The sequence below is a fragment of the Tursiops truncatus genome, chromosome 3 (assembly GCF_011762595.2).
Source record: "Tursiops truncatus isolate mTurTru1 chromosome 3, mTurTru1.mat.Y, whole genome shotgun sequence".
NCBI lineage: Eukaryota > Metazoa > Chordata > Mammalia > Artiodactyla > Delphinidae > Tursiops > Tursiops truncatus.
Window position 1 is genome coordinate 170,789,416 of NC_047036.1, and position 12,694 is coordinate 170,802,109.

General features: G+C 57.2%; 1 protein-coding gene across 2 annotated transcripts; it reads right to left on the minus strand.

Annotated features, from left to right (window-relative positions):
* Positions 1–33: 33 nt before the first annotated feature.
* Positions 34–9,528, minus strand: CNN2 (calponin 2). Of its 2 annotated transcripts, none has more exons than XM_033854971.2 (7): positions 9,502–9,528; positions 3,760–3,881; positions 3,174–3,240; positions 2,934–3,071; positions 1,890–2,006; positions 1,591–1,737; positions 34–1,033 (listed from the first exon to the last, which is right to left on the minus strand). In XM_033854971.2, the coding sequence occupies exons 1-7, from the start codon at positions 9,511–9,513 to the stop codon at positions 758–760; spliced, it is 879 nt and encodes a 292-aa protein (XP_033710862.1). In that variant the 5' UTR covers positions 9,514–9,528; the 3' UTR covers positions 34–757. The 2 variants fall into 2 exon arrangements, with proteins under 2 accessions (XP_033710862.1, XP_033710861.1); XM_033854970.2 differs by lacking the exon at positions 9,502–9,528 and adding an exon at positions 7,614–7,771.
* Between the last annotated feature and the right edge of the window lie 3,166 nt (positions 9,529–12,694).

The following is a 12,694-nucleotide window of genomic DNA, read 5'->3' on the forward strand; positions in this document are numbered from 1 at the left end:
AGGCTGTCTTGGGCACCAACTCCAGCACCTTCATTTCCGAAAAAGAGGTTTTATTTCCTTTGGTCCACAGTCGGTATTTCACATTATTTCTTGGTCCCAGGGCTCCTGGGCAGGGGCTGGTCCCCGGGAGGGCCTCTGGGTGGGGGTCCCTGTGCAGTATTTGGTGGGGTGTGGGGACAAGTATGGGGGTTTCTGGCTTTGCCTCAACCACTCAGAACTGCACTATCCTGCCTGGGCCTCAGTATCCCAACTGGGCCCCTGGCAGGGGACAGGGCCGGTGGTCTGAGGGTCCTAGGGAAATCCAGTACCTCACGAGGCCTAAAATATTTTGGGACTGTGGCCTGACCTTCTCCCAGTAGCCCCCTCCACCATCCCCCTACCATTCCCCTGAAAAAAAAAAAGTATTTTCATTTCACTAAAACGGCCTGAAACTTCTGTGGGTACAGAAACCACAAACTGATCGGCAGAGAAAAGAGAAGAAGGGAGGAAGCAACCGGAAACCACTTGGGGTCGGTCCCCCTCCCTGCCCGGGTTTCGTCTTTCTCCCCTGCAACTTGGCCCAAAGCCTGTTAGGAAACATGCCTGGAGGTGCCCTGGCGGGGACCCCCACCCCACATGCATCTGGATATGGCCTTCACCCCTTCTCCCCAGACCTTCAGCTGGCAGCACTCAGACATGTAAGAAAAACAAGACAAAAACACAGAAAAACCCGAAAACCCGGATGGGGCAATGATGGGAGACAGCCCGCATGGGCGCCTCAGTAGCCTGCCTCCTCCTGGTAGTAGGGGGGGTACCCTGGGGCCTCCCCCGGGTCTGGGACATCTCCGGCAGCCGCTGGAGCCCCATCGGCCGCTGGGCCTTGAGGGCAATACTTGGGGTCGTATATCTGCCGGCCCAGGCCAAATACCTGGCCGCTCTGATTGGCGCCCTGCGTGTAACCCATCTGCAGGGACATGGAAGAGTTGTCACATTTGTCTGTCCCCAGCTTGGTGTCGTAGATGTGCCGCCGGGTCCCTGGAGCCGTCATGCCCACCTGGAGAGAGAGAAGCGGCGTCAGGGAGGGAAGAAAAGGGGAAACAGAGGCCCCAGAGAACTTCCCCTAAATTCTCACACCTTTTCCCACCTCCCTGTCTTTGCACTCACAGTGCAGACTCCTACAGATCCTTCCAAGCCCCGCTCAGAACCCTCTCTTTTCTGACTCTGTGCTGAGTTGATCTGGTGTTTGGGTCCAGCTCTCTCTCCCTGCCAGCCAGGAAGCTCCCCAGGCTGGGGCTCAGGCCTGCCAGGACCTGAATGCTCCAAAGGCATCACACTGATACACCAACATAGCAGGAAAAGTGACAACTGCAGGGTCTAAAAATATCAGAGCTGGATGGGCCTCTGGGCAAAACTTTGAGGGAAACTGAGGCACAGAGCTGGTAACTTCCCCTGGGACACACAGCAGGCTGAGGCAGAGTCAGAGCAGGCACGGCCAGAGGGGTAGGAGGGAAACCCAGAGTGGGTTTCGGCGGGAGATGCTCTCAGCAACAGGGATGAGCCCTCAGGGTTTGGTAAGGTGGGTGGGGGCCCGGGGGGACTGGGGAGGCCCACCTGGCTGGCACACTTGTTTGTGCCCATCTGGAGGCTGATGGTCGAGTGGTCCATGGGGGGCAGGATATGGTTCTTGGGGTCGTACAGATGCCTTCTGGTGCCATACGCCGTCATGCCTGACTGGCTGGCACATTTGTTGGTGCCCATCTGCAGGGACGCAGGTGGGAGAGGTCAGGCTGCCCCCACCAGGCCTCCAGACCCTGCCCCGAACTTGAGGGGCTACCAGGCTGGACAGGGCCTGGGTCGCATCACAAGCCCACCACCCACGCACCCTGGGGCTGGAGCAGCCGCGCACCCACCTGGAGCCCGATGACACACTGGCCCGCCTTCATGGTGGCATCATCAAAGTTCCGCTCCTGCTTTTCCGAGTATTTGACGCCGATGTCCACGCCACTCTGCATCCCCTTTGTCTTGGCCTGGGGAGAAAGAGGGGGTGGGAGTATCAGGGAGGGGCAGCCGGGTCCCCCCAGCCAGGCCTGGGGTGTGTGAGCCCAGGGGAGGCCCAGGTGTCTGGCTGCAACCTGCCCCCCACACCAGCAGCCCAACACCTCGGGCTCAGCAGCCATGTGGCCCCCAGCCTTCCCTCCCTAGGCAATGGCAGCCCCAGCCTTACAGCTGCACAGGCCAAGAATTTTAGGGGGCGTCATCACCTCCTATCTCTCTCACCTTCCATCACCTCCTTCTACCCAGCCCCAGCCACTCGGCCAGGCCACGGCCATCGTCTCTCCCCTGGACGCCTGTCCCCCACTCCTCCCTGGTCTCCCCACCTCACTACCCACGTGGCAATCACAGGGGGCTTCTGAAAGCACCGTTCAGAACACAATTCCCTGACATGAAAACCTCCTCCTCCTGAAACATTGTTCCAGCCCGTCTTGGTCTCTGTTTTAGACCCTAGACATCGGCCTAACGCTTTCTTCTCCTTCAAGGCACTTCTCACGATTTATAATTTGTAAAACAATGATTTGAAGAGCAAACCCTAATGGGAACTCTGGGTGTTAAGGAGATGTCCACGGAGGTTCACTGATTATGTAAAGTAGGGGGGGCTGTGCATGAGTGGGGGCAGGGGGTAGACGGGAAGTCTCTGTACCTTCCACTCTGTTTTGTTGTGAACCTAAAAATGCTCTAACATAAAATTTTTTGTAAATAAAAAAGTGGAGATTTGTTCGTTGTCTGCCCATAAAGGGGTTGACTGTGTCTGCCTTGGTCACCCTTGGATCCAAAGTGCCCGGCGCCTCGTGGGTGCTCAGAAATCTTTGTGAAGGAATGAATGAACAGCGTCTGAAAATCCCCGCCTGGCTCGCTGTGTTACTTTGAGCAGATTGCTGCCCCTCTCTGGGCCTCACCTTCCCGGCCAGGGCAAGAAGAGACACCTGCACCTGTGTTAGATTCCCACTCTCAAACAGGTCGTTGGCCTCGAACAGGTCCACAGGGTTCATGCCGTAGCTGACCATGGCCTTGATGAAGTTGGAGAGGTTTTCTAGCTGGGAGGAAGCAGGAAAAGGACAGTGAGGGGCCTCGGTCTTACCCCCCCCGTCAGATGGGGTCCCCCAGCCCCATCCTCATTCCACCCCCCTGTCCCTCACCTGGTGCCAGTTCTGCATGGAGCGGTTGATCTTAGGGACTGAGCCTGGCTGCAGCTTATTCATGAGTCTGGGGGGGGCATATGGGATGGTGGGGAAAAGGGAACCTCCATTAGTGTAGCAGGACTTCAGAGACCCAAGAGACTAATTCATGCCTTCCTGGCCAACCTCACTGCCTCTCCCTGGGCCTCAGTTTCCCCTCTTGCAATCCAGTCTTCACCCACCAAAGATGCAAAGATGCCAAAGAGTGACAATAACCAGCACTGGGAGTATAGTCCAGAACCACCGAGTTTGGGGAGTGAATCTGGGAATTTCCGTTAACATTTTTAAGGTGCAAACCATGGAACGTTTGAACCACGGCTGAATAGGGTGCAGCAAAGAAGGTCTTCCAGAAATGTTATAGGCTCTCCCGAGAGGATGCTCCACATTAGAGATCCTAGACAAAGCAGTAACACAAGAAAAAGGAAGAAGAGCAAGAAAGACCAGAGACCCATCAGGAAAAGCAAGCAGGCGTCACACAGCACGTGGAGCGTGACCTCATTGTGCAGAACAGTCAGGGTGATGAGCATATGCGGATACACGCACTCACGTGCATAAGATGATCCCATCCTTCAGACCCTTCTGGAAGTCGGGGCCGATGGAGAGGCCAGTGAGTCCCTCGATCCAGCTTCGGAGCTCTGCCTCCTTCTGAGGGTCATATTTGGATAGGAGCTGGAGGGGCAGAGGGCACAGTGTTGGCGTGAGCACATACCCAGCGGGAGCCCAGTGAACCTCCTAATGCAGCAGGGCCCAGGGCTCCAGGGGAAGAAAAGACCGAGGGGCCTAGAGGTCCCCACGCCACCCAAGCAGACCCTTTCCCATCAGCACAGATAAACCACCCCACATCTCCCACTGACAATCGTCGGGGCTAATCTACTTTCACTGGTGTCAAACCCCACAGGGCAGCCAACACGGCCCTGGAGGGATCTGCCCCCACGTCCGCCACCTCCCTGGTCTCCCAGCACTAAAGACACTGGCCTTTCCCTGTTGTTTTTAAATTGTGTTGAGAAACACACAAGAGGTACCATTTTAAAGCTCATTTTAAAGCTCATAAATCAGTGGCATTTAGTACATTCACCAGGTTGTGCAACCATCCCCTCTGTCTGGTTCCAGAATATTCCGTCATCTCAAAAGGAAGCCCGTCCCTATAAGCTGCCACCTCCCACTCCTCCCTGCCCTCAGTCCCTGACAACCAGGAATCCACTCTCTGTGTCTGTGGATCTGCCTGTTCTGGACGTTTCCCATCAATGGAATCACATCCTGTGTGTCCTTCTGTGTCTGGCTTCTCTCACCGAGCATCATGGTCTCAGGGTCCATCCAGGCTGTAGCGAGTGTCAGGCTTCACCCATTTTCATGGCTGAGTGATGTTACCGTGTGTGGAGGGACACGTGTTTAACCATTAACCTGCTGATGGGTATTTGGGCTGTTTCCACCTTTTGGCTCTTGTGAATCAAGCTGCTATAGACATCCATTTACCAGTTTTATTTGAACACTTGTTTTCAATTCTTTGGGGCATATACCAGGGAGTAGAATTGATGGGTCACAAGATAATCCTAAGCTTAACTTACTAAGGAACCACCAAACCTTTCTCTGCCCCTTGAACTGGCCACAGGGCCAGTTACTGCCTCAGGGCCTTTGCACATGCTGTCACTTTGGACTCAGATGTCTGCACAGCTGGGTCCCTCCCTTCACTCCAGCTGTAGCTTGGAGAGGACCTCCCTGACTACCTGGCTATGACAGCCCTCCTCATCCCCTCCACCCCCAGCCCTCCTTTATTTTCTTTCTAGCTTTTCTCCACCTTCTGCCATATGATCTATCTCCTAGCTTACGTTCCATCCTCACTACGAGCCGCGCCATCCAGCTCAGGCTGTCTCTGGATAAGTTGCTCATGGTCCTGCATCAGCGCTCACTGCTGTCCACAGACACAACACTCCCTGCTCCCCACGACAGCATCTCACAGCACCCAGGGAGACCCAGGACGGTGTGGTGTGCGGGCAGCCCCAGGGCGGCTCCCTGGAGGGGTGGGAAGAAGCTGTGGACCTGGCTGCCCAGCTGGGTGGGCTTCGACCCCAGACCCCTGCCCACCTTTACTCACGCCATCCCTGCCCGTCTCTTTTCCTCTCCTCTACACACCTGGAGGGCACAGGGACCCAGAGCTGCCTTTGCAGCCCCAAGTCCTCCTCCCAGCTCTGCCCCCAGCTCCCCGTGACCATGGAAAGTTTTCACCCTGTGCCTCCGTTTCCCCATTTATGTTTGAATTGTTTTCATAAGGCTTTCCAAACTTGGGCGTCGCTTCCTGCTTCCTGCATATAAAGCCCCAGATGCAGGACCAGGGCTGAGCCGCCCAGAGCACAGGGGACACAAAGGCGGGAGGTTGGCCTGCTAACCCCATCTGCCCGGTCTCTGGCTCCCGCGGGTCTCTAGTTCCCGCAGGCCGGGGAGCAGCAGGGCTGGAGGAAGCAGAGGGTGTCATTATGAGAGCCGAGCTTGAAGCAGGCAGGCTGGTCTGGACGCCTGGCCCGCCTGCCCAGCTGGGCCCCGTCCCCGACGGCTCGCAGGGCCCAGCCCCGCCCGCAGTGGCTGCCCAGCCAGCCTTCAGCACATTCCTCCCCACCGCAAACTGCCAGGAATGCAGCCGCTGCCTCCCTGCTAAATCGGGACCAGCTGTTCCCAGTGGTCTAGGCCCCCCAGCCGGCCAGGGATCTCAGAGGGATACACTGGACCTCAGCCTGCCTCCGGGCCATGGCGGGGTGGGGGACTGAGGCCTGGGGGGCTGGGCAGAGAGGGCCCCGGGTCTCCCTCCTCCTCTCAAGCAGCTGGTAAAGTGGATGGGGCGTGGCTGAGAAGCCACAGGAACCTGGTTTCCAATTCGGGGGTGGCCCACCCATTCTCCAGACCTGCAAACTGAGGGCTGGTCACAGGGAGCCTTCTGACCTCATCCCCGACAAGGCAGCTGTCAATCTGGCTCCACGGACTCCATTGCAGGAAGCGGCCCCCACCCCGCTAGGGTGCTGTACTCACCCACTTCCTGCTGCCTCAGGGGAGATGCCTGGACTGCCAGGAGGACCGGTGGCCATGGGGCAGTGGCTGCGGCAGGTCTGGGTTCGAGTCCTGACTGACTCTGCCTCTGGCCAGCTGTGGGCTTCTGGGCAGTTTGAGCAATGTCTCTGAACCCCGTGTGCAAACCAGGGGTCTTAGACCATCCTGGCGCTGGGTGGGGCCCGTAAACACCCCCCTCCTCACCATGGCATTATTGCTGGAGTGGGGAATTGTGTGTTTAAGGGGGAATCATGGGGAGCTTGCCCAGGGACCATGCTCAGTCCCTCGACTTCCCAAACGGGCTGGAAGGAGGCTCCTTGGGGCTCACAGAGGTGATGCGGAAATTCTCCCTCGTGTCTGCAGGCCCTGGAGTGCCGACCGGGCAGGGGCCTGGGAGCTGGCAGGGCTGTGTCCCCGGCGTGCCCAGGCAGGCTCCCGGCGGGGCGGCTGCCGCTGTGGGACCACACTCCCAGGTGTCGGTGTGTGCGTGTCGGGTGGACAGGGATGCCACACTCCCCTTCCCCCTTCCGGCTGGATGACCCTTGCGGGTCAGGCTTAGGACCTCCCTCAGGGCTGGGATCATCCTCTGCTCCTCTCTCCCTAGGTGCGCTGACCCTGCTGTGTGGCCTTGCAGACGTGCCTGCCCCTCTCTCTGAGCCAGAACCACAAGTGCTTTCTTTAAAAGTGTGTCCCCAGGTCCCAGCCCGCATTTGCAAGTTACAAAACCCACATCTTAGGGTCACATTCAGGGGATCCCACGGGTCCTGCGGACGCCTTAGCTATCCCTTTAAAGTTTGTCAGACGGGGACAAAGAGAATGTGGAAAGGAACAGCAGGGGGTGCGAGGTGGAAGGCAGGCCCCCTCAACTCCACCTTCCCCCTGGGTGCCCCGCCTCCCAGGTGTAAGAGGTCGGGGAATTCCTGGGGGGGGCAACGGGCTTCTCACAAACACTCGGCCCGCCCCCTTCCCCTCCCCTCCCCTAAGCTTAAGTGGCCCCAAAAGCAGAAGTGGGGGAGGGGGATGAGAAGGGGGCCGCTGGGGTTCCCTCGGGCCTTCTCAGGCCTTGAAGCTCTGGAGGGGCCCAGGGCTGGGGGGTTGAGAGCGGTGGACTGGGGGCTTCAGGCGGGGGAGGGCTGGAGGCGCAGGGCTGGGGAAGGGGTTAGACCCAACCGCTCCCAGATGTTGGGGGCTGCCAGAGCACAGACCTCACTGCTTCCGCCGAGTTGGGGGAGCTTCGGGGGCACCCCCCAGAGGTTAGGAAGGAGGGCCGCCCCCGACGCTGGGGATCCGGCGGGTCGCCCGCCCTGCAGCAGCGGAGGGTGCGACGGGCTGGGCTGGCGGGGCGGGGGTGCGCCCCTCACTCACCCGGTTCTTGACCTCGGCCGAGAGCCCGTACGAGGGCCCCTTGTTGAACTGCGTGGAGCTCATGGCTGGCGGGCGCGGCGCCGCGGGAAGGGACGGGAAGGGACGGGACGGGACGGACGGCCGGCCGGGCTGGCAGGCGAGCCGGCGGGGGACGCGGACCCGGCGCCCCGCCCCCGCCGCTGATTGGCGCCCGGCGCACATGTCCTTATAAGGCCGCTCGGCGCCGGATTCCTGCGGCTGCGGGCTTCCTGAGCCCCTCAACCGCCCGACCCCCGCCCCGGCGCAGCACCCAGTCACCAGAAGCCCGGAGGGCCCCGCCCTCTCTGAACCCACGGGAGACTGAGGCAGGGAGGGACCGGGGCCCCGCACCGCCGAGACCCGGCACCCCTGCCCTCTCCCTGCTGGGAGCCCCAAGGCGGCTCTCTCACCCTTTCTGGGTCTCAGTTTACTCTTTTGCACGATGATGGCAGGGGGGAATGGTTGGGTGGGACCCTAATTCCCTTGGGACACTAATGAGGAACCCCCTCTCTGCCACTTAGAGGCGCCTCCCAGTCTAGGTCCCCTTCTGGGAACTCTCCTAGCTGGGTGGTTAGCAAGGGAACTAGGGCAGGCTCTTCAGAGGAGGGGCCATTGGTGCTGGGGCTTCGGTGGATGAGTCGGAGTTCGCCAGTCCAAAAGGGATTAGTGTTCCTGGCAGAACATGCAAAGACCTGGAGGGACCGTCAGTGGTTGAAAGCGTGTAGAGATCAATCTGATAGGTTGGGGAAGTAGGGGATGTGAAGGGGCCTTCAATTCTGGGCTGAGGGATGGTGGGGAATAGGGAAGGGGGTGAAACAACAGAGAGTTGAAGTCAGGAGATGCCTTGGGGGTAGGGCTGAGGCTGCCAAGGGAACCAGGCCAGGCACACACTTGGCACTCAACAGGAGCTGCCTGCTTGTACAGATAAATCAATAAATTAATAATAGAATAAATAAATTCATTTCTTCAGTAACTCACTCATTCATTCACACACCTATTCATTCATTCATTGAAAGCTCCCTGATGGGGCCTCTGGGCCAGCCCCTTGTTAGGCGATACTGGCTCCCAGGAGACCTTGGCTCTGGCCCTGTCCATCCCTGGGAAGACAAACCCAGGCATAGGCACCCCTGCTCCATGCAAGCAGGTACAGGACAGAAGGAGGGACCGGCGGTGGAGGAAATAGGGGAGGGAGTGGGTGCTCCACTGGAGGGGTGAAGGAAAGAGGCATGTAAGAGGGGATGTGGGGTGTGGGGTTCTGAAGCATAAGTAGGAGTTTGACACATTTGACAAGTGGCTGGTTGGGCTCTGTGAGGGCTTAGAGATGACTCACCCTGTCCTTCCCTGGGAGCACTCCTCCCTGGCACCCCACTCCCCGGATAGCTACTGACTTTCCCTGACTGTACGTCTCCCATTCCATCTATCTGAAGGCTTTCTTCAGGGTCCAAGTCCTAGCCAGGTGGTCTTGGGTGAGTCCCTTCCCTGCTGGGTGTGTTTCTTCATGTGTGAAATGGGAACCAGTGGTCAACAATGAGACAGTGAGGTGGAGTGTGGGAACGGGTGGTTCATCAGTGTCTAGGTGGGGAGTTGTGGGGGCAGAGGGCGGTTTGAGTGGACCCCTTGCAGGTCCTGCTGGGGCACGGGGGTGGGCAGGACTCAGGGTACTGTGGGGAAGGAGGCTCGAGCCAGTCCCCTGAGTACCTACTCCAGCCTGGGGTGGTCAGTGGCTGCCGGCAACACGCCCATGGTCCTCCTGTCATGCCCCGACCCCTGGTGCTTGTCCAGGGGGGCCACCAGTGACTCTCTAGGGACACCATCCAGAGCTGGGGGCCTCTGGACAGGGAAGTTGCACGTGACACCCGCTGATACTCACCGAGGCAGGCATACTCCAGTGCAGGGGCCGGCCATGTCTGGGGCGCCGGGCGGCTGTGGGGCCTCTGCAGGGCTGGACAGGAGCTAAACCACAGAAGACTGAGCCTGGATGATTCCAAACTTTAGAACCACCTGCCTGCCTTCCCTCTGGTGAACTGGACAAGCCCCCCAATGCCGTCAGGCCTCAGTCTCTCGCCTGAGAAATGGGCTTACCTCCCAGGCATTGACATTCACCAGGTGCCCAGAAAAATGCCTGGGACATTGTAGGTACCACATAAGTGCTGGGTGACGCAAATCTTGGCATTTAGACCAGTGGTGACCAATGGGACCGAGATGGCACCGAGAATGCCCTCCTGGGCCCTGTCCCGCCGGCTGCGCGGCTCCTGAGTCCTGGAGGTGTGGCTGGCAACGCCAAGGAAGGGAAACCTTCACTTTCCTTGATTTTAACTGATTCCAATTTAAAAGTGCAAACCAACACCGGATCCAGTTTTTGGAAAATGTCTGAGTATACGTGAAACCATTTGGGTGTGCACGCGTTTTCCTTTTCAGCGTCAGTTTTACGCAGTCGGGCTACATATGAGTGTCTCCGAGGAAACGTCAGTGTCGGGAAACAGGCCAGATTTCAGACACGGGACAGAAACAGGTGTGAAATACCTCATACATCATTTTTCATATCGATTACCTGTTGCAATGATCATATTTCCCAGATATCAAGTGAAGTGAAATATATGACCAAAAACTATTCTCTTTTAGTTCTTTAACATGAGCCAACATTTAAAATTCTGTGTATGGTTTGTCTTATTTTTCTACTGCCCAACGCTGTTCTGGACTGTGGGTCAAATTCAGATGCTATTTTTTTTTTTTCTGGTATAGCCCGCGAGCTAGGAATGGTGTTTACATTTTTAAGAGGTTTTTAAAGAATCAAAAGAAGAATACTATTCCATGACACATGGAAATCATATAATATCCAAATTTCCATGTTTGCACAGAGATTTATTGGCGCCCAGCTGTTTGTGTACAGACTGCTTGTGGCTGAGTAGTCCCTGGGCTGCAAAGCTGAAAATATTAACTTTTTGGCCTTTTACAGAAAAAAGCTTAAAAAAGAAAAAAAGAAAGAAAAAAGCTTATTGACCCATGGTCTAGATTCTCAGCCTCCTGGAACTCAAGAAATTCAGATCAGACATCCCAGATTTTGAAACCCTGGGGTTCCAAAAGCTTGTCATATTATAATTTGAGAAACTCCCCCAGGACCTAAAACTTACAGAATTATGTGGTTCTGTATGATCCTATGACCTCAGCGGCCCCCACCTGGGCCTGGGTTCCAATCCCCAGTCAGCTGAGGTAAGGGCATGTTGACTCAACACATGTCAAAATCTTAGGAATTTTGGCTTAGCCTCAGAACGTGGCAGGGAGGTCTGGGGCCTCTGCAGCTGTCCTCCGCCCTTGACCAGCCACCCTCTCCCCGCCCCCCCCGCCCCCGCACTCACCTCTTTGTCCTAGACTGATACCAGGGAGACTGCGTTGGGGGTAGGGGAGGTGTGGAATGATGCAGGCTCACTGGGGGTGGATGTAGGTATTCTGGGGCAGGATCTCCTCCGCGATGGCAGAGGGACGTGGGCCAGGGGCTGGAGGACCTGGAGTTGCAGGAAACCCCAGAGCCTCAGCCTCCGGTGCTGGGCTATGGGGGTGGGGCCTGGCAGTCTGGGTGGCTGCGCACAGGGGCTGCAGGTGTGGTGAGGGGCTTGGGCCCCTTCCCTGCAGTGTCAGGGCTCTGAGTGAGACCCCGGAGGGTCCTATGGCCCCAACGATGCAGCGAAAACAAAATAACAGTAACAACAGGGACTTCCCTGGTGGTCCAGTGGGTAAAGATTTCGTGCAATGCAGGGGGCCCGGGTTCCATCCCTGGTCGGGGAACTGGAGCCCGCATGCATGCCGCAACTAAGAGTTCGCGTGCCTCAACTAAAGAGCCTGCATGCTACAACTAAGAGCCGGTACAGCCAAAATTTAAAAAAAAAGTAACAATAAAATCTCAAGCCTGTTAGGTCAGGAACCTCCCTTGCTCCCAGTCCTCCATGGCTGCCCACTGCCCCCTCAACAAAGGTGTCCTCCAGGCCCCACGCTCTCCCTTGCTCACTCTGCTCCAGACACGGGGGCTTCTCCTTGCTCTGCCGCTAATGATCAGCGCCAGGCCTGCCTCAGGGCCTTTGTCCTGGCTGCGCCCTCCGCCTGACACTCTTTCCACCTGGCCTGTTCACTGTCCACCTTCCAGCACCTTCTCAGTGAGCCCCAGCCCAGGCTCCAGGTCCCAATGCCACCCACACATCCCAAACAGGTACCACATGATGACCACAGCATCCTCCGAAATCCAGGCCATCTTCTAAATTCCCGACTGTGCCCAGAAGGGCGGGCCTGGGGTCTGGTCCTTCCTTGTGTCTTTGGCTTAGATTTGGAACTCTCTCCGCCCCCATCTCCCGCTATACTCCTTTTCTGTGATCATGACTTTCACTTGCTCTCCAGGGCCGCATGTTTCCCTGTGTGGGAGTGAGCACTAGACGGCGCTGCCCAACACAGCAGCTGCTTGCCACACGGGCCCATTTCCACAGAAATTACACCAATAAAAGTAAAGTTTACGGGTTTCCCTGGTGGCGCAGTGGTTAAGAATCTGCCCGCCAATGTAGGAGACATGGGTTTGAACTCTGGTCTGGGAAGATCCCACATGCTGCGGAGCAACTAAGCCCGTGTGCCACAACTAGTGAACCTGCGTGCCACAACTACTGAAGCCTGCACGCCTAGAGTCTATGCTCCGCAACAAGAGAAGCCACGGCAATGAGAAGCCCACGCAAGGGAGAGTAGCCCCCGCTCTCCACAACTAGAGAAAGCCTGCGCACAGCAACAAAGACCCAATGTAGCCAAAAATAAATAAATAAAATGAATAAATTCATTTAAAAAAAAAGAATTTGCATCGATTGAATGCCTACCGTATGCCAGGCCCTGTGCAGAGCACTCCCTGTGAAACAGGAAGAGAATGATTTTAGCCTCCTGGTTGTGGTAGACCCGTCCACCTCCAGGGAGTGGGGCTCCCACGATTATGAAAGCCGGCAAGGTAGGTCTGGAAGGTTCTCTCAGGCTCCAGGTCACAGCTGAAAAGTCTCCTCCCTCCCTGACCACCCAGTGCAATTCAGAATAGGAACCCA

What these genes read in the sequence shown, in the direction of transcription:
- CNN2 (XM_033854970.2), bottom strand. Translation starts at nt 7,676, where the DNA reads ATGAGCTCCACGCAGTTCAACAAGGGGCCCTCGTACGGGCTCTCGGCC. An exon ending in CCATGCAGAACTGGCACCAG is followed by an intron (nt 3,072 to 3,173) that starts GTGAGGGACAGG and finishes GCTTCCTCCCAG; the next exon opens with CTAGAAAACCTCTCCAACTT. An exon ending in TTCTTGCCCTGGCCGGGAAG is followed by an intron (nt 2,007 to 2,933) that starts GTGAGGCCCAGA and finishes CTTTCTCCCCAG; the next exon opens with GCCAAGACAAAGGGGATGCA.